The 18,724-nt window shown below is 47.2% G+C and overlaps 1 protein-coding gene across 1 annotated transcript in view; it reads right to left on the bottom strand.

Annotated features, from left to right (window-relative positions):
* HK2 (hexokinase 2) overlaps window positions 1-18,724 on the bottom strand; it is a 58,930-nt gene that overhangs the window by 2,175 nt on the left and 38,031 nt on the right. Inside the window, exons 4-17 of the mRNA XM_061168593.1 lie at window positions 17,412-17,531; window positions 16,703-16,798; window positions 15,805-15,904; window positions 15,297-15,480; window positions 12,724-12,879; window positions 10,813-11,046; window positions 9,359-9,663; window positions 7,871-8,019; window positions 7,496-7,615; window positions 4,317-4,412; window positions 3,769-3,868; window positions 3,484-3,667; window positions 2,014-2,169; window positions 571-804 (exon numbers count right to left, since the gene is read on the bottom strand). Of these exons, the coding sequence (XP_061024576.1) occupies window positions 571-804; window positions 2,014-2,169; window positions 3,484-3,667; window positions 3,769-3,868; window positions 4,317-4,412; window positions 7,496-7,615; window positions 7,871-8,019; window positions 9,359-9,663; window positions 10,813-11,046; window positions 12,724-12,879; window positions 15,297-15,480; window positions 15,805-15,904; window positions 16,703-16,798; window positions 17,412-17,531 (2,234 nt within the window). The remainder of the gene's footprint in view (window positions 1-570; window positions 805-2,013; window positions 2,170-3,483; window positions 3,668-3,768; window positions 3,869-4,316; window positions 4,413-7,495; window positions 7,616-7,870; window positions 8,020-9,358; window positions 9,664-10,812; window positions 11,047-12,723; window positions 12,880-15,296; window positions 15,481-15,804; window positions 15,905-16,702; window positions 16,799-17,411; window positions 17,532-18,724) is intronic.

Raw genomic sequence — 18,724 nt, 5'->3', positions numbered from 1 at the left:
TCCAGCATACATTTACTAGAATGTTGACAGGAGCACTGCTTGTAATAGTCAAAACCTAGAAATAACCCAAATATTCATCATTAGAATAAATTATAGTATAGTCATTCAAAGGTATGCTATACAGCTTTGAAAATTAATTAACTATGATTGCAGACTTCAATGTGGATGCATCTCAAAACCATAAATGTGGTGTGAGAAAAGCCAGTCACAAAAGAAAAGATGTCATATGGTAAGTTCAAAATTAAGTAAAACTAAACAATGTAGATGCATACGTAGATATATGTAGGGGGAAAAGAAAGCAATAGACTTAATCACTACAGCACTCACTCATGGTAGCGGGGAGTGAAGGGTGCAATTGGGAGGGGCTCACAGGGGGCTTCCAAGCTGGCTGGTAAAACACAGACCTACTTCTAGTTATTAATCTTTAAACTATAATATATATATTATATACACTCTTTGGAATGTCTGATAATTTGCCATAAAATAAAGAGAGAGAGAAAGGAAAGCAAGGAAAGAATGGTGAGAAAGAGGGAGAAAGATGGGCAGGAAGAGTGGAGATCAGGCACTCACTGAGGATGTAGCTTGTAGAGGGTCCCATCCACGCCCACTGTCACTTTGAGGGTGTCCAGCCCACGGTTCTCTCGTATTTTGTCCACCACGGCGGCCATGCCTGCACCACAGAGCTGGGCTGCCCGCTGCGCCACCACAGTGCACACCTCCTTGACAATGATGCTGTCATCACAGGTGCTCTCGAGTCCTAAGTGGTGCAGGATGGCGCGGACCTGCAGCAGGGCCAGGCAGTCACTGGGCCAGGAGGAGACAGTGAGTGGTCAGTCACATACCTAGAGGGCCTGGTGGCCTGCCACTCCGGGGCCTGGCTCCTTCATCAGGAATGGTTCTGGGGGACCTGGCCTTCCGAGAGCTGGGGGTAAAAGCCACTGCCCCTGAGAGGTGGTTCCGTTCTTAAACTCAGTTCAGGAACTAGTGCTCATCTCACTGGTCCTCACAGAGAGAACACGAAGAAACAGCTCCTTATGCCACTTTGCCCAGGCAAGGTAGGGCACTGCTGCTACAAAACTGACACTCAAAACAAAAGGAAATTCACCGTCCATGTATTCCACTTATTTGGAAATATTGACAGTAAAGACAGTGATGATGCTCGTATGCGACAGTTTTCAGTTGCAAAGCCCTTTTCTGTCCAATCTCTCATTGTTCACAGGTCAGCAGGACAAGCATCACCCACCAACATTAAATGCCTGTTCTATTTCTACTCCTCCGCTCTGGGTGGTCTGAAATCTACTTGTGCACTATTTATGAAACAAAGGTAAATAAAACTATAAGAAGAAAATAAACAGACATGCAAACTAGAACAATATTCTATTCACTGGTGCAGATGCCCTAGAGCCCCATTCATGTACGCCAACCAGTTCCTGTTTTCCTATATGCATGAGAGTAATAATGACACAGCATTAATTTTTAAAAGGCTCTGAAATTCAGTATTCTAATTTGGAGCAGACTTCTCCACCATTAGACTGGAGGAAGAAGGCTTTGCTTTAATGAGCCGCCACAAGGCATGTTTCTGCATTGCCTGACATGCCAACCTCACTCAATCCTGGTTGCCTTATTACTGCAGCCAGCAGTTAAGAAGAACCCTTTTGCCAAGCATAAGTGCTTCAGTGGGTTATCTTCCTCCGTGCATTCCAATTTACATTCTATGAGCAGCTATATTTCTTTCTACCTTTGAAATTGGTCTAAAACCCAACAATACTTCTTTGCACAGGCTCATCCAGCTTACCGTGATTTTTCATGAGAATATTATATATTTTCCCTTAAAATGCCAACTGTTCATAACGTACTTTAAAACAACACTATATAGATACAAACATGTGAGCTACTAAACTGACCTTTATGTAAGCCACACCCTGATCTTACCTGAACTGTGGAAATCCCAGCTTGTCTGTCCATGAAAAGGAGGATATACAGTCCATCCTATTCCAGGCCCTAAATTCTCACCTCTCAATCTGAGACAGGAACTTGGTTTCAAAGATTCCCCGTGCCTTGAGCCGCTCCGAGATGCGGCCACGGAAGAGCAGCCCATGCTTGGTGAAATCGATGAGGATGTTACGAACAATTTCGCCCAAGTACATGCCACTGATCATTTTCTCGAACCTGCAATGCAGGTAATGTTCATGGAGGTTAAGAAGGAAGGTGGTGGGATGTGCTGAGATACACCAGCTCAGTCACCCCCATTGCATTAGAAGGTAGAGGGCATACAGATTCCCCTTCGTGGGAAGGAAATGCTATTTGACTCACTGAGGCAGGATTCCTGGCATCCACACATACTGACTCATAGCCTTCAGTAAAATGTGTCCTGAGGCCCAAGGGGTTCCCTGAGATTGACCCCATTTTATGGTTTCATTTCCCTTCCAAGGCTTATTCCCAACTCCTCAAGAAGGAACGCACACCCAAACCCCACCACACTTCCAGAAGGGTAAGATGCTGTCTTAATGCCCTGCGTTGCTGAGAATTTAGCATGCTTTCTCTTCAGCCTAATCACTTATTGCTCAAGTAACTAGTGCCAGCTGGAGAACCCTGTTCTGGCCACTAGAATGAAACATGACTACTCAATGGCGTGAGGGTCTTCTGGCTCTACCTAGTGCCTTTAAAAAGTCAATGTTCTCAGTTTCAACCAAAACCCCATCATCATTCAATCTTGTCTTACTCCAGCCTGTTTCTTTCATTAATGTTGCCTGCCTGGCTCCTGGAGGCATTTTAGCCTGTGACCTCTACTATAAACAAATATTTTGCAAAGTATATTCTGCAGAAGTATGGTCCCTGATTAATCTAGTTAGGAAACACTACGTGCAACCTCTTCCTAATGGGATCCCACCATACCAGGGGCTTTGTGATGCTGGGGCTACCCCCTTGTCCAGTATGACAGTAGAGGGTGCTATATACTGGATGGATGGAGGAGAAAGAGGTTTGCTCCTATTGCTTCCTATTCCTATCTGCCTCACCCCAGCAATGCTTCTTCACCCTGATGGTAGCAGGTGGTTCAACTGTCTGTTTTTCCTCAAGTTCCAGATCTAGGTTTTAATACTCTCTCCCACCTGTTCTTCTAGTCCTCAGGGTAGGAGCTGATTGCTACATGTACTAACTGCTCTTCAGCATCCCTTTTTGTCTTTTCATCCCTCTAAAACCTGTGTGACCAGTTCCCTATATGAAATTCTCCTTGCAACATAACTGTTGTGATTTGTTTTCCCAACTGGACTTCAAGAGCATCACAGTCCAGCAGGGGGAAAAGGACTTAACCCAGAACTTTCCAGATGTATTTGACAAGAAGCCTTTTCCAAAGAAATCTCTTCTATTAACATCTCAAGAGAATGAGTGTCCCAGGATTTGCTGTTGTGGAGGACCTGATCACTCATCACTGTTCAGCTCTGAGATGAACATACCAGGGCCTACATGCAGTTGGGTACCTACCTCTGTTTGCCAGCGTTGAGGGAAAGTTCATCCACAGCTGCATCAAATTCTGTGCGGAAGTCATCTAGGCATCCATTGTCCCCGAAGGCCCCCCACTCCATGTTGACACACATCCGCCCCTCTTCCCCTTCCACCAGCTCAACATTCCGCATCTCCTCCATGTAGCAGGCATTGCTGCCTGTGCCTGCCAATCAAGAGATGTCAGTCAGGGCCTCACTCTGCACTTTCCACCCTCCCACCCTAGGCTGCGTGTCCCCACACAGGAAGGACAGCCCAAGTCCTTACCAACAATGAGGCCAACTTCACAGTGAGGGTCTTCATAGCCACAGGTCATCATAGTCCCAACTGTGTCATTCACCACAGCAACCACATCCAGGTCAAACTCCTGAGAGCAACAGCAGATCCCAATCCACAAATGAACCACAATATTCTCCCTTCAGACCCTTGCAAGGGAGATTTAAATGTATCTAAAACTTATAAGGCAGGGTTCATTTTCTCTGCTCAAATATCACCTCTTCAGAGACCTTCCCTGGTTATGCTGTTTAAAAGACTGCCCTTTCCCAACCCACTCACTCTGTCCTCACCCAACTTCATTCTCCTTCATAGCTCAAGAGCACCTGACATTAGCTCATGGGTTTGTTTACATAACAAGAGCTTTCTGCCGGCGTTCCTGAATCCCCAGTTGCCAAGAGCAGGGCTTGACACACAGTGTACACTCACCAACTGCTGAAGGACTAGGTTAACTCTCCCTTTGACCAACACAACTGCACTTAACACTTCCCCCAGCTCTGAACACACAGATCACTTCGGGCCTCATGTCACGTCTCTCCCACCTCTCGCCGGTGGATGGCTTCCTTCAGCAGTGTAACCACGTCCTCACCCTCGCAGCCAGATGCCTTGAAGCCTTTAGTCCACTTGAGGAGGATGCTCTAAAAATTACACATGGGCAGGGATGTGGCTATCAGAGAAGGGCTCCTGGGTCATTTTCTAGTCCACAACCTCACAGGTTATACAGATGCCCTTTAAAAACCAATCATCTCACCCACAAATTATTCTAAACCTGTTTCACCTACTAGGAGTGCCTACTATGCAACAGGTACTGGGCTAAGCACAACACATGTGTTACAACATTTAATCCTCCCAGCACTTTTGTGAAATGTTTATCATTATCATGCCCATTTTACAGGTAACTGTAGCTCTGGAGTAACTTGCCCAAGGCCTACAGCTTGGAAGAGAGGAGGACTCACCCCCAGGCCCACCAATTCCAATGGATGGGCTCATAAGCACCATACGACTGCCCCTGCCAAGGAACTAAGTTCTATACACTTGTTTCTTTCACTGGGAAAAGCAGTTTGCCCTGTACATCGTACAGAGGGGCGGGTTTGTGTCTCCAAATTTTCAAACTCTAGTACGAAGTGAACAAGTACCCTTTGCTGTGTCACAGGGCCCTCCAGGAGCAGATACATGGTGGCTTTGAATATGGGGGACTGTTTCATATACTGTTCCCTGGTTCCCTCTTTGCTGCCATAGCCCATCAGGGAACAAGCATCAAGGACCCCCAGGCCCCCTTCCTGAGAGGTCAGAACCTATAAGTGGGCTGTGTGCTCACTATCCACCCACTTGTATGGTTTCTCCACGACTTGCTTGGTTGTTTATATCAACCAGCCTGGCACTTCATGGACCAGGAGTTTGGTCTCACAAGTCCCGCTGTGTTCAGATCCCAGGAAATTCGGAAAAACAAAGTACAATCTCAGCAGTGACCTGGTTTACACACCCACATCCAAACAACTATGTGCTTATCTCCACCTGATTTTCTTGTCTACAAATTAGCTTGACGTCTCTGATGAAATTTTGTATTTGGCACTTTCAAGCGTACAGAATGTTCAAATTACATTATTGCAGGTGGTCCTTAATAATAAGACATAGAGAGGCCCCAACAGCTGAGGAGAACTGCCCGTGGCCACCAGCTAATCCAGGCAGCTTGAGGCCTCTGGACCTCAGCACCTGCTGGTTTTCCCATCAACAGGGTGATCTCAGCAGAGCAGAATCCAGCTTACATACAGAACAACAGACAAAACCCAGCTTCTGCTTCGTTTGTTCTTAGTTTTCACAGTTCTAGACTGAATACATGCTCCTTACAGAAACTTAGAACATATGGTATAAAGTCCAATACAATGACCTGGAATTTTACAATTCAAGCACTAACAGAAACAGTTAACATGCCTTGGGAGCCACCAGATAAATATATAAACATATATACCTGTTGCTATACTTGAAAAGTAAGATAGTGTCTGTTAAAAATATTTCAGTAGGAAAAGTCTGCAAGCATATACACTGCAATGTTATGTTTTTATCTTCCTATTAATCACGTTTTGTATACTTCTATATTATAGAGATTATACGTTTCTTAAAAATATTTTTTTAGTCTTACCACCAGTGTTCTCCCAAATCATTGAAATTTCTTGAAAAAACTAGTTGCTGATATGAGGCAGTGAATGACTCATGATTTAACTATTTCCCAACTGTTGGACAACTTGGTTTGTTTCTAATGACTGTTACAATAAGCAATGTTTCATTAAATATCACGTAAATATTTATACACATGTTTGATAAGTCCTTTTGGTAAATTGACGCAAATGTGAAGGCTTTAAAAACCAATGCATTGACACTGAAAAAAATAATATGTTGAGACAAAGAAGTTGGAAAGCTAAAAGCAATACTGGACTAGTTAACACTGGACAAATGTTAACAGATGTTGGGAAATACTGGATTAGGCAGGGTTTTTATTGCAGGACTTCCTAAAACCTTTCCTGTGCTAGTGCACGTGGTGAATTTAACTCTCAGAAGGGAGGAGTAGGAGGCATTTACAAAACTCAACTGAGCAACGTAAGGCCTGCTGCTCCAGGGACCCTGTTGGAAATGCAGGCCTTTTCCCGCCACTGGGCCAAGCCCACTGTACCTATGACTGTTCCCACCTACATGCCTTTCTCCATACTGCCAGGCCTGCCTGCCTTTCTTCCTCAGCAACTCATTCTTCTGACCAAGTATTCCTCATGCCCTCCAGGTATGTGCTCAGATTAACATCATCCTCAGGGCTTCATCATTCCACTGCTGCCACATTCCAAAGAGCAGCTCTTGCTTTTCTGAGCTTGCTTCCTCAGTCCAGTTTGTTTGTAAGCACCTATAGCAGGAACCATGCCCATTGTACCCTGGCAACTCCATCCACAGCATATGTCCACCTGTACCAAGCATGTAAGCTTCTAGAACACCGATCGAGACAGAGAGAAACAACTGTTTAAATAAGAGTATTCTGATATTTAACATACCAATCATCTGCCTTGAGTAAGCGTAGGCATTGCCTACTCAGCTCTCCTACACTTCAACACACCCATGTCCAGAATATGTGAGAGCACCAGCTCTTCAACCACCTGCTTCATTCATCCGAGGCAAGTTGACAGGGAATGAAAAGCAAAGGTGACACTAGAGAAACACCAGGGCAGCCAAGGGAGATGGAGTGAAATGTCCTGAGCCCAAAACAGGAGCCTCAGAAGCAGCTGAGCATAATCGACAGCATGGACTCAGGTGTCAGGAAACCGGAATGAAATCTTGGCTTAGCCACTCCCAAGCTATATGACCTGCAAGATATTTGGCATCTCCGTAGACATTGTTTTCCTTTCTGCAAAACGGGTATGCAAACACCTACCTTATATGGTTGCTGTAAGGGTTAAATGAGATTACGCACACAGGAAGCCTAGGAGTACCTCGCATAAAATGCTTTAAAAATGTCAGTTGTTGATATTATTAGCATCATCATCATTATCCCAAAGATTGTTACCTGCTTGACCTCTACCAGCTCTGACTTGCTCATTCCCATCAACAAGTCCTTCCCCATGACTGGTCACTCATGCCCTTGTTTTCTTCCTCTCAGCTCAGCATTCTCCCCTGCTCGAAACTCTGGCTGGTTCAGAGTCAGTACAGCCCATAGGAGAGCCCTCCAGGAAGGCACTATTACCTCATCCAGGCTGTTCTGCTGGCAGGGGAAGGAGAAGGTGAAACCCAGAGGCAGGGACACGCCCTTCATGCCCATGTACTCAAGGAAGTCGGCAATGCACTGGACAATGTGGTCAAAGAGCTGCAAGGAGAAATTGGGCTCTGAGAGGGGGAACCCTGGCCCAGGCAGGCTGCCCCACCAGGGTCTGAGCACCAGCTCGAGGCCTCCACCCAGGAGAAACGCCAGCTCAGGCACACACCTAAGCAAAGGCCAGCCCAGGGCCCTAGCCCATGTAGCCCTCCCCAGGACCACGGGTGAGCAGAGAAAGCACTGTCCTCCCAGGTGAGAAGTGGGTGTCTCCTGGGGTCCCCTCTCAGAGGTGCCACCCTGTCTCACCTCATCCCCTGTGCCATGCATGACCTCCCGCGGGATAGAGTAGATCTTGTTGTGCATCTCCACTCCACGTCGCTTCCCATTCCGCACGCGCACCAGCAGGACCCGGAAATTGGTACCCCCAAGGTCCAAGGCCAGGAAGTCACCTTTCTCTGGAAAATAAGCCCAGGAAGATGATGCATCTTCCTGATGTTTAGAGTGACAGTCTAAACACCTTCCCCTAATGGGGAGCTCTCCCAGGAGACCCTGGACAACCTCAGGGTGATGGACTGTGAGCTCCACCTAATGAAAAAGAAAATAAGATCCCCGGGGCCAGAAACCTGCTGGCTCCTTGTGGTTCTCAAATGAATTCAAGTTGTGGGGCCCCAGGAGTCACAATGAGCTCCAGAGCTCCAGAACACAGGAAAGAAATGGTGATACAGTATACTCCAAAATTTCCAGACACGCCACTTGTACTAAATCAAAGGCCACCTTATATAAGTTTCTAGAATACAGAAGGAACAACAGAGTCCAACTCTTTAAAGGAAACTGAAGGGAAATTTTTCTAGAATGAGAAAACCCTCCTTTTTAGGACAGTCACAACGCACTACATGTGTCACACACAGTTTCCATGCAACCCTCAGGCAGCCCTAAGAGGGAGGCATTGCATTCCCCTCTACGGAGGAGAGAGATCTGGCTGTGCTCAGGGCCACACAGCCGGAAGATGGTAGAGCTGGAACTGAGTCCCAGTCTCCAGCTCTGGAACCTGTACCAGCTGTACCACACTGGCCTGGTCAATGATCATTTTTCTGAATTGCGAAAAGACCTCCATTTCTTAGATTGCAAGACCTAGAGCAGGGGTCAGCAATCTTTTTCTGTAAAGGGCTGGGCAGTAAACATTTTAGGCCTTATGAGCCATAGTCCCTGCTGCAACCATACAAGTTGGCCATGGTAGCACAAAGCAGCCATAAACAGCATGTAGGCAAATGGGCTTGGCTGTGTACTAATAAAACTTTATTTACAGAAATAGGCAGTGGGTGAGATTTAGCCCATGGACCTCAGTTTGCCAACCCCTGGCCTTATAAGAGCTAGCCCTGGAACCAAAATTCCTGATTTGAATCCCAGCTCTGCCATTTTTCTAGCTGTGTGAAGTTGGGCAGGTTTCTTAATTTCTCTGTGCCTAGGTTTTGTGCAAAACATAATAGCTTGTTAACAAACAAAATTAACTACTAATCTCTGTTAACAGTTAAAAATTAAATGAATTAATATGTGTAGAATGCTTAGAGAAGCATTTGACACATAGTAAGCATTCATTAAGTATTTACTATTATCACCATTCAGTTTTAGCAGAGGAATGCCTTGGTTGAGACCACTGAACACTAGAATTTCCCAGTACTATAGCTGAAGAAACATGGTCAACAATCTGGCCTGAACACCCAATGCTAAGGCTAAGGGAGTCCTCCCACAGCGATTGAACCCTGTGGTGAGCTGGGTGGCAGCCCTGCCACATACCTGTGCCATCAGGGGTGGCACACACATAGGTGGGCAGCATCTTGACGGGGGCAATGGTGTGAGTCTCCTTGCTCAGACCTCGCTCCATTTCTACCTTCATCCTCCTCTTGACCTCCAGCAGCTGCTCACGGCTCAGCTTCAGAGGCTCCAGGGTCTTCTGGCGGGCTCGGTGTTGATCGACCAGCCGGTAGGCCACTGCCGTCACCATGGCTGCCCCCTTGCCACTGCCATCCTCAGAGCGGAGGAACCGGATGTCACAGTCGGGCACCAGGCGCCGCACGGTCTTGTGAAGACGCTTGGCGAAACTGCAGTCACAGACGTGGGGTAAGAGGTGGGTGTCCCCAGTTAGAGTTAATGGTACAAATGGTTGGGGCAGTAGCTCACCACCTCAGCCCAAATGACACCCTAAACATCCTCTCCCTACTCTTTCCCGAGTTAAGGGTCACTGTATAAAAGCTCAGATATTCAACTGCGACCACCCTGCTAAAAGGAAGGGTGGCCTTCTGGGAAGCCAGCGTCACCTGCATGCACTCACAGAAGACCCCCTTCCCATAGGCCACAGTTCCTTTGCCCAACTTATCAGCCTCAGGTGATTCTGACACCAACTACTATTCATGTTTCATCCTTCATTTCATTAGATGCTGCCTATGAAAGACCCAAAAAGGAAAAAGTCAAAATGCTCTTCTGGACTTTGGCCTCTCTTTGGCCCATTTCTGCCAACAATCCTAGAGGCATCTGAACAGCTAAAGATAATAGGTGTGTTCAGCAAGAAATTCTTGTGTGGTGTCTGCTTGGAGCCATGGTCTCCAGGGCCTCGTTACTCCAAGTGTGGCCTGTAGGCCACCAGCATCACTGGGGGCTGTTAGAGATACAGGATCTCAGGCTGAACCCAGACCTTCTGAATCAGAATCTGCCTCTTAACAAGATCCCCAAGTAATTCGTGTGCACTTTAAAGTTTTTGGAGCTTTGGACTAGGAACCTAGGGAATGGAATGGCTGAGACCTTCCACATCTACCTTCAGTTAATGAAGGCCCATAGACCTGGCACTCATATCAGGTGAAAATGATGGGATAGTAAGTGGGCACAACTGAGAGAATTCCTTCAGGTCCCAACTGAAATTTGAGTATTTCAGCACTTATGACCAAGGGATCAAAACATGGAGGGCAGGGCAGGATCAAATCAATACCCAGGTGAGCCAGAGAAGCTAGAAATAAGAGGGTGCAGAAAAAGAGCCCCTAGAAGCCAGGAGAGCTCTGAGTAAAGCCGTAGTTGGCAGCCTTCAGAAGTAGCCTCCACCCACGCCAAGGAAAACACACTCCCAGCTCCTGCTTGCCCCACTGGGAGCTTTTATTCTACAAAGAACCTCAACTCTATGGTCCATCTCCACCACCCCACAGTGCAAAACAGTGTTCCTGTAGAGTCAGGCCTCTCAGAGGCCCCGAATGCTGGCTCACTGGGGATGCTTCTTGTAGACAGAGCCGTCCACCCCGATGGTGGAGCGCAGCCGCTCCTCGCCCTTGTTCTCCTTGATGCGCCGCAGTACGGCTGCCAGCGTAGCCGCACACAGGCTGGCTGAGCGTGTGGACACAATCTGGCAGACCCGGTGAGTGGCCACACAGTCCTCCTGTGTCGGGTCCAGGCCCAGCCGCACCAGGATCTCGCGGGCCTTCTGGATGCCATCCTTCTCCCTGGGAAACAGAAACAGCGTGTGGGCAGGGGTTCACTCACTGTGGCCAGTGGGAGGGGTATGTGGGCCGACAAAGAAAGCCCTCGGCTCCAGCAAACACCATGTCCCAGGGAGGGCAGACACCCACCTCACTGCTCTGTCCACCTATTGGGGGGGGGGGAGCAGTGAACAAGGAGGAGAGGAAAGCACAAGCTGAGCTCCTCTCCCAGACACACACACACACACACACACACACACACACACACACACACACACAGAGTACTTCAGGTGCCCATTTTTCCCCCAGTGAGAACAACTAATTTTTCTCACGCACATCCTATGGGAGGACAAGGCCCTGGTCTTGGGGCTTTACGCACCAAGTTGTGTGTGTGTGAGTTTGCCTTTCTCAGGTTAGTGGGAATGGTGTCCCTCTGACCACAGGAACCCAGCTGTGGAGCCCATCCTATTTTCTCTCTATAAGGCAGTCAGAGTCTATTGCACTTTACAATGGAGTCAGCACTTCTTTACCTTGCGTCTAAAGACAGCGATCAAGGGTTGATGCTATGAGATTAGCCCTCTTCTTAGGGGAACTAAGTGCCACACAAATATGAGTACTGTCATCCCCTCCAACTTTAACAAGTAGGTACAGTTCCTTCAAGAATTCCACTTAAGGGCTTTTTGGTGGCGCAGTGGTTGGGGATCTGCCTGCCAATGCAGGGGACACAGGTTCGAGCCCTGGTCTGGGAGGATCCCACGTGCCACGGAGCGGCTGGGCCCGTGAGCCATGATTACTGAGCCTGCGCGTCTGGAGCCTGTGCTCCGCAACAAGAGAGGCCGCGATAGTGAGTGAGAGGCCCGCGCACCGCGATGAAGAGTGGCCCCCGCTTGCCGCAACTGGAGAAGGCCCTCGCACAGAAACGAAGACCCAACACAGCCAAAAATAAAATAAATAAATAAATTTTAAAAAAAGAATTCCACTTAAAACAAAGTCATTTGAACTGTCTCACTGCTCTCTTTAGCACCAAGATCACCTCCTCTCCACCATCTGGTCCCTGAGACAAGGCCTCATCAGGCGACAAGTGGAAGTCTCAAGAACAGGAAACCAGACCCAACCCTTTGGATATTGTTAACTGAAAAACAAAAATCAGGCCATCCTCACTCCCACTCCTGCCACTCTGTGAAGATGTAGGTAGGCCTCAGCCCTACCTTTCGGAAATAAATGGGTCAATCTTGGGGCCATCCAAGGACCTATTTTTCTGTTATGAAGCAGGGGTCAGGACAGAGCCCTTTTTGAAAATCACCAACGGGGAATGAAATGTCAGAGCTTCAGGAGAAGGGAAAGGAAGTAGATGCAAGTGAGTCATTAAAGGACCCACAGGGAGCCTCCAGCATTAAGCTTAGGTCCCTGGGCCAGGCAGGAACACAAGTGCAAAAACGTGAGTCCCTGCATGGGGACCAGCTGTCCCCAGCACCATGAGTCACTTTGGTAGTCAGCACGTTCAAAACAGACAAGAGTGGAGACTATCTGGCCAGTGACATCAAGCCACAGGCCTGCCATGTGAGGCCCAGGCCTCACACTGGGTGAGACCCTCCTGCCATCCACATTTGAAGGGTCAAGGGCCCGTGCGCCTTCCTCATTCCCCAGCCACCTGTCCACCCTTCTGGGGTCCCAGTGAACAGAGAAGGACCCGAAGCTTACCCTTCAATATCTGAAACATCTTTGGTCTCAAAGTGGCCTGTGGCAAGGAGTTCAGGACTGAGCTTCCCCCCAAACAGCAGCTCCTCCTTGGCCATCTTCACTAGGATAAGCCTCACCAGCTCCCCCATGTACATTCCACTGATCATCTTCTCAAATCTGCAGGGAGATACACACCAAAAAAATTAAGTCTCTGCTGCCAATGAACTCGCAACTTCCTTGTGGAAGCAACACGCACACACGTGGGGTTGATGCAGAACAAAGCACTAACTTGTGTGGCACTGACTAGGAGTAAGAGGTGTAGAGAAGTGATGGTATTTCCTTCTCTAGCAAGTAAATGCTCTTTTAAAATGAAATCTTATGTAGAACCTCAATATTTATTTACAAGAGGAAAAAAAAAAAGGTCAATCTGATTAAATTTGGGGCACAGGGCCAGCAACTCATCACCTCACACTGTCCCTCCCCTTGCAGGCCATTTGTGGATTCCTGAGAAAACTGTGAAAACAACCTGGCGTGGGAGGATGATGAGGCAAGAGTAGAAGGACAGGTTGGGACAGATGAGAAGGAGTACCAAATGTCAGGTGGTCTTGGGAATCTGGGAGTGAGACATGTTGGAAGTTTCCGAGGAGAAAGGTGACAGGATAGCTGAGAGGGCAGTTGGGTAATTTATTTTTTCAACACTAGGTGACACTGTTTTCTTTACAAGATCGTCTTTCTGGCTTAGATATGTGACAGGAGAAACCAAGCCCTTACAATTCTTTCTAGCAAAAAAGGTCCTTTCTTGGTATCTTAGAAAGGATCTAGGTCCTAGAGAGAGGAGGCACACAGGGCCTTGGGGCACTAATCTACGCAGGACTTCAGAGAAGGCCCAGAGCAGGGGTGTGGATGGGATTCCGATATCACCTGGTGCAAACTAAAGAGAGGAAGCCGGGCCCTCGGGAAGTGACTTGCTCAAGACCCAAAGCCAGGTATGGCAGAACCGGAGCTAAGTGGAGAGCTGGCAAAACTGCCTGAGCAGAAGGTATGTTTAAAATGTTTAAGCACCAGCACAGGCACGCTGCCGGAGAGGTAGCCCAGCTCCAACAGTAAGGAGCTCACAGGCCTGCTTCTGCACCTTCTCCAAAATAGCTGGTTCTACGACAGATAGGGGAGGGGGCCGGTGGGGCTCTGAAGTGTGAGTGGTAAAAGTTTTTATTTCAGTTTTTAAAAACACTTTGTTTCAGTCAATGTTTGGAAAATATTTATTTAGAAACATATAAAGAGTGAAAAAAAGCTCCTCCTCAAGCCCAATAATAACTTCAGGGACAGCTGACACGTTGGTACGTGTCCTCCCAGCACTTTTTTTTTCTTTTTGAGCAGTTTTTTCAGTCCATGAATTTCTCACCAGCCATGGCAGACACAGACAGTCTATGAAATGGACGCATGTTTCAACATGTGAGAGAAGCTTGTGACTGAAATAAACTGTGCTTTGAGGAAGCAAGGACTCCCCCTGTAAAGAAAAGGACTCTCTTTTATAAAGCTGGTTTATAGGGTTGGATTTTCCTCTCCAAGCAGGGATTGGTACTAGAAGATTTCCTACAACAGTCACAACACCAGTAAGACCAGAGTGGGCCTGGGAATTCCCTGGTGGTCCAGTTGTTAGGACTCCACGCTTTCACTGCTGAGGGCCCCTTTCAGTCCCTGGTTGGGGAACTAAGATCCCGCAAGCCTCGAAAAAAAGACCAGAGAGGGCCTGATTGCTCAAAACGTTTTGTAACTGCCTTCAGAGCTTGCAGCAATCCCTGTTTCAAGATCTTTAATAAGGACATTGGGCAAATGTTTGTGAGAGTGAAATAATGTTTTGTAAGAATCAAAAGTAACTAAAAACCAAGTCTGACCAGGTTGGAGAGACTTCAGGGGTCCAAAATGCTAGAGCCCCTCCTCCAGGCCACTCCAGGATCCTGGCTGGACCACAGGTCCAGGGGAGGTGGCCAAATGGGCTCCTTAACCAACTTTTCTACAGGCCTTGGGTCTGGCTACGGCTGGAGCAGGAAGCCCTGGGACTGCTCTGACCCAGCCTAGCTCATAATAGGCAATGCTGCAGGAGTCTGAGTCAGAACCTCAGCCAGTAATTAGGAGCCAACTCTCACAGCCTCATCCCCTGGGCAGTGACAGAGCTGGGAACTACGAAAGGAGCTTTCAGATCCCTAATCTTTGCCATCTCAACATGACTTCTTATGTGGTGCACAAACTGTTTCTATGGACAGCTTACAAACTGAAGGTGGAAAGAAAGAGCAGGGCCGCACACTTAGAATATGAAGAATACGACCTTCTAAAATGACTGTTCTGAGAGACCCAGTCAAATCATTACCCATAATCTGTTTTGTCTGCTTGCTCTATCTTTTTTAGAGCCCTCTCAGATAGTCACAATGTATTAGTAAGCACAACATTCCCATAAAGCAGTGGGTGTCTTGGCAACTTTTGGGGGCTATAAGGTTGTAAAGTAAAAATGAGAACCACCCCCCGGCCCTGGCCAGCCCCCACCTCAGCTCTGGAGCCCACCCCTTGAGCCCACCACACACAGGGTGGCTGCTCACAGTTGCTTCCCGGGGTTCAGAGAGCCCATGTCGATCTCCTGGTCAAACTCCGTGCGGATGTCGTCAAGCGCGCCGTCATCCCCAAAGGCTCCCCACTCCATGTTGATACACATACGGCCCTCGTCACCCTCCACCATGTCGATGTGGCGCATCTCTTCCATGTAGCAAGCATTGCTGCCCGTGCCTGGACAAAACAAGGAACTGCTCAGCACCCACCCACACCATCCTCCCCCCAAACCCCACCTCCCTCTTAAACCTCCGTCCTGAGACCACCCAGGGTGGCTGAGATTCCTCAGTGCAGACTCCCAACATCCCAACATGGTCCAACCCACTACCACCCACAACTCCACAAGTCCTGGCTCAGCCCTCCAAAGTGACCGCACCATTATCTTTCGATATGAAGTATTCAATACAAAGGAACATCCAGGCCATGGACCCCTCCTCTCTTTGCAGCCCACCCCCGCAATCCATCGGGCAGCACTGCTCCTCACACCCAGTGCTCACGCACCCACAATGAGACCAATCTCGCAGTTCTGGTCATCATAACCACAGGTCATCATGGTCCCAACCGTGTCATTCACCACTGCCACAATGTCAATATCAAAGTCCTGCAGGGATAAAAGGGGGGCTTCTGACTTTCACTGTCACAGAAAGGTTACAGATGTGAAGATGAAGAGAAAGAGCAGTAAGACTCACAGCTCAAGTGCAAGGCTAGAGCTGGAAACTGGGTCCAGATCCAGTCTAACAGCAGCATCTCACTTCCCACCCTGCTGGTCCTCATCTTGGAGGACTTCACTGACAGCAGCCCTGCGGTCTAGTTCACAGCCATCACTGCACTGAGAAGAGCCCGTCTTGTCATCATTTTCTTTTCATTCTCTTTTTTCTTTTCTTTCTCTCTCTATCTCTCCCTCCCTCCCAGAAGGTCTTGTCCTTCTGTGACAAGACCTTTATCATGTCCTTTCTCTACCTTGTTCCACCCTAATATCAATATCATCCCAACTTTCTCATTTGAAAATGATATTCGAGTCTTCCTCAGATTAAGAACTAAAGGGTTTTTCTTGCACCAAGACTAAGATTAGTTGTCCATCATGCTAATATGAAGACCCCAAAGGCATTTGATCATATATAAGATCACTGGCATGCTAACTATCTCTCGATATAGGTAGGTCATTATGCAGCACACCTTAAACTTATACAGAGCTGTATCTCAATAAAACTGGAAAAACATAAAGATTATTGGGTAACATAGCAGAGAAGAAGAAAAGAAAACTTCTCATTAAGAACCACAAAAGAGTCTCATGCTGATTTGAGGACAGACAGGGAAAGACTTCAGAGTGGACCCAAAAGAATGTAAAGAGCCTCCAGACCCCAAGCTCCTGCCTCCCCATCTCTGCTGCCCTACTCACCCCTCTCCTCTGGATGGCTTTCCGGATCAGAGTAACCACATCTTTCCCTTCCACACCACTGGACTTGAACCCCTTGGTCCATGAGACCAGGAAACTCTGGAAAAGGACCAAGGAATATTGATTCCCACAAAACTCAACCACACTCCTCATCATTAGGAGACCTCTTCCATGGGGCTAAACTAAACTAAAGTCATGACTGAATTTGTATATTTCTTCCTGACTAGTCTAGGAAGGAGAAACTCTGTCAATGACCAAGAAAGGAGACTAAATGAATGATTTACTGCCCCCAAGAAGTGGAAAGAGCAGGTTGTAGAAATACCAAAATAAGACACTTGTATCCTAACGTCATTAACTTTCAATGATGTCTATCATAACACTTTAGAACAAAGGAGTCCCAGACTAATTTCTCACTCCTGTTTCCCTAAGAGGGATAAGGATAATGTGCAATGTATATGGTCCTGCAAATTGCCATTTGACAGTGATAAAGACCCCCTCTTCTCCGATACCTCTTTACCATCGCTCTCACACATACCTACACACGCTCTTCCAGAAGGACAGAACTCCCAATATTCAAACACTGTCCACTCGATCCATCAGAGCAACCTCCTTTACAACATCCATTGTAAAGGTAGCAGGTGGCTCAGAGTTCTTCCCAGTCCTCCCAGTCCAAAGAATGAAGCAACAAAAGTGTCTGAAGAACTCATCTTACCTCGTCTAGTTTTGTTTGGAGACAGGGGAATGAGAAGGTAAAACCCAAAGGGAGTTTCTTGTCTTTGATTTGTAGCTTATCCATGAAGTTGGCCAGGCATTCAGCAATGTGGTCAAACAGCTAAGGGCACACAACACAGGAAGATGAGCAGGGAGGCAGAATAGCATAGAGATTAAGAGCATGGACTTTGGGCTCAGAAAGGAACTAGTTTAGCTGAATGCATGCAAGATATGTATCCCCTCTGAAGTTTTAATTTGTTCATCTATAAAATGGGGGTGATAACTGCACCTGCTCATGAGTTACCAAAAAAATTAAATGAGTCAATACATATAAGGACTTAACACTAGTTAGTGATTATTAAATACTGTCTTCCACTTAAACCATTTATCCAACCCACTGTCAAAATAACTGCATTAGGCAGGGGAAACCATAGCCAAAGCTAATCAGAAAGTCACCGCAAGCCCTGACAACAGAATATCCTTTGGTGGCTCTGTCAGAACCTCCCTTGACATGGATGCACAGCTGATTGTCTTACCAGAAAGGGCAGCCCATCTCACTGCCAAGAAGTATTTTAGCATCCCTGTCTCTTGTGATTGGGGGAGGGGATGGGACATTCTCTGTTGGCATTCTATAAATGAACTTAACGAAAATAAGTAACTTTTATATTTTTCCTCCACTCTAGAAAACCAATTTTCTGGGGGCAATTCCAAGAAGTTAGTTTTGTATTCTAACTTCAGTATGGAACACTCAAGTGAGTCCACAAAGAACACTGAAGAATAAATAGAGTTTTACAGGTAGGCAGCCTCACAACCGTGACTATTCTAAGCAGGACCCAAGGCCCCTAAGAAAAATCCTAAGCCTAAGAAATCATCCAGACTTTCAATCTGCCCCAAAGCCCACAGCCCCATGGCTTCCTTTTTGCCCACTCAGCATCCCCAAAGAGAAATTGGTGACCATTCCAGACACTTAGAGACTGAGGCCAGGAACATTCTGGTGCAAAAAGTAAGCAAAGGTCAAAAAGACTGAGGAGCAGACATAGAGAATGGACTTGAGGACACGGGGAGGGGGAAGGGTAAGCTGGGACAAAGTGAGACAGTGACATGGATTTATATATACTACCAAATGTAAAATAGATAGCTAGTGGGAAGCAGCCACATAGCACAGGGAGATCAGCTCGGTGATTTGTGTCCACCTAGAGGGGTGGGATAGGGAGGGTGGGAGGGAGACGTAAGAGGGAGGAGATATGGGGATATATGTATATGTATAGCTGATTCACTTTGTTTTAAAGCAGAAACTAACACACCATTGTAAAG

The sequence above is a fragment of the Eubalaena glacialis genome, chromosome 14 (assembly GCF_028564815.1).
Source record: "Eubalaena glacialis isolate mEubGla1 chromosome 14, mEubGla1.1.hap2.+ XY, whole genome shotgun sequence".
Classification (NCBI taxonomy): Eukaryota; Metazoa; Chordata; class Mammalia; order Artiodactyla; family Balaenidae; genus Eubalaena; species Eubalaena glacialis.
The sequence above is the reverse complement of the archived record's forward strand: the minus strand, read 5'-3'. Positions and strand labels throughout refer to the sequence as shown.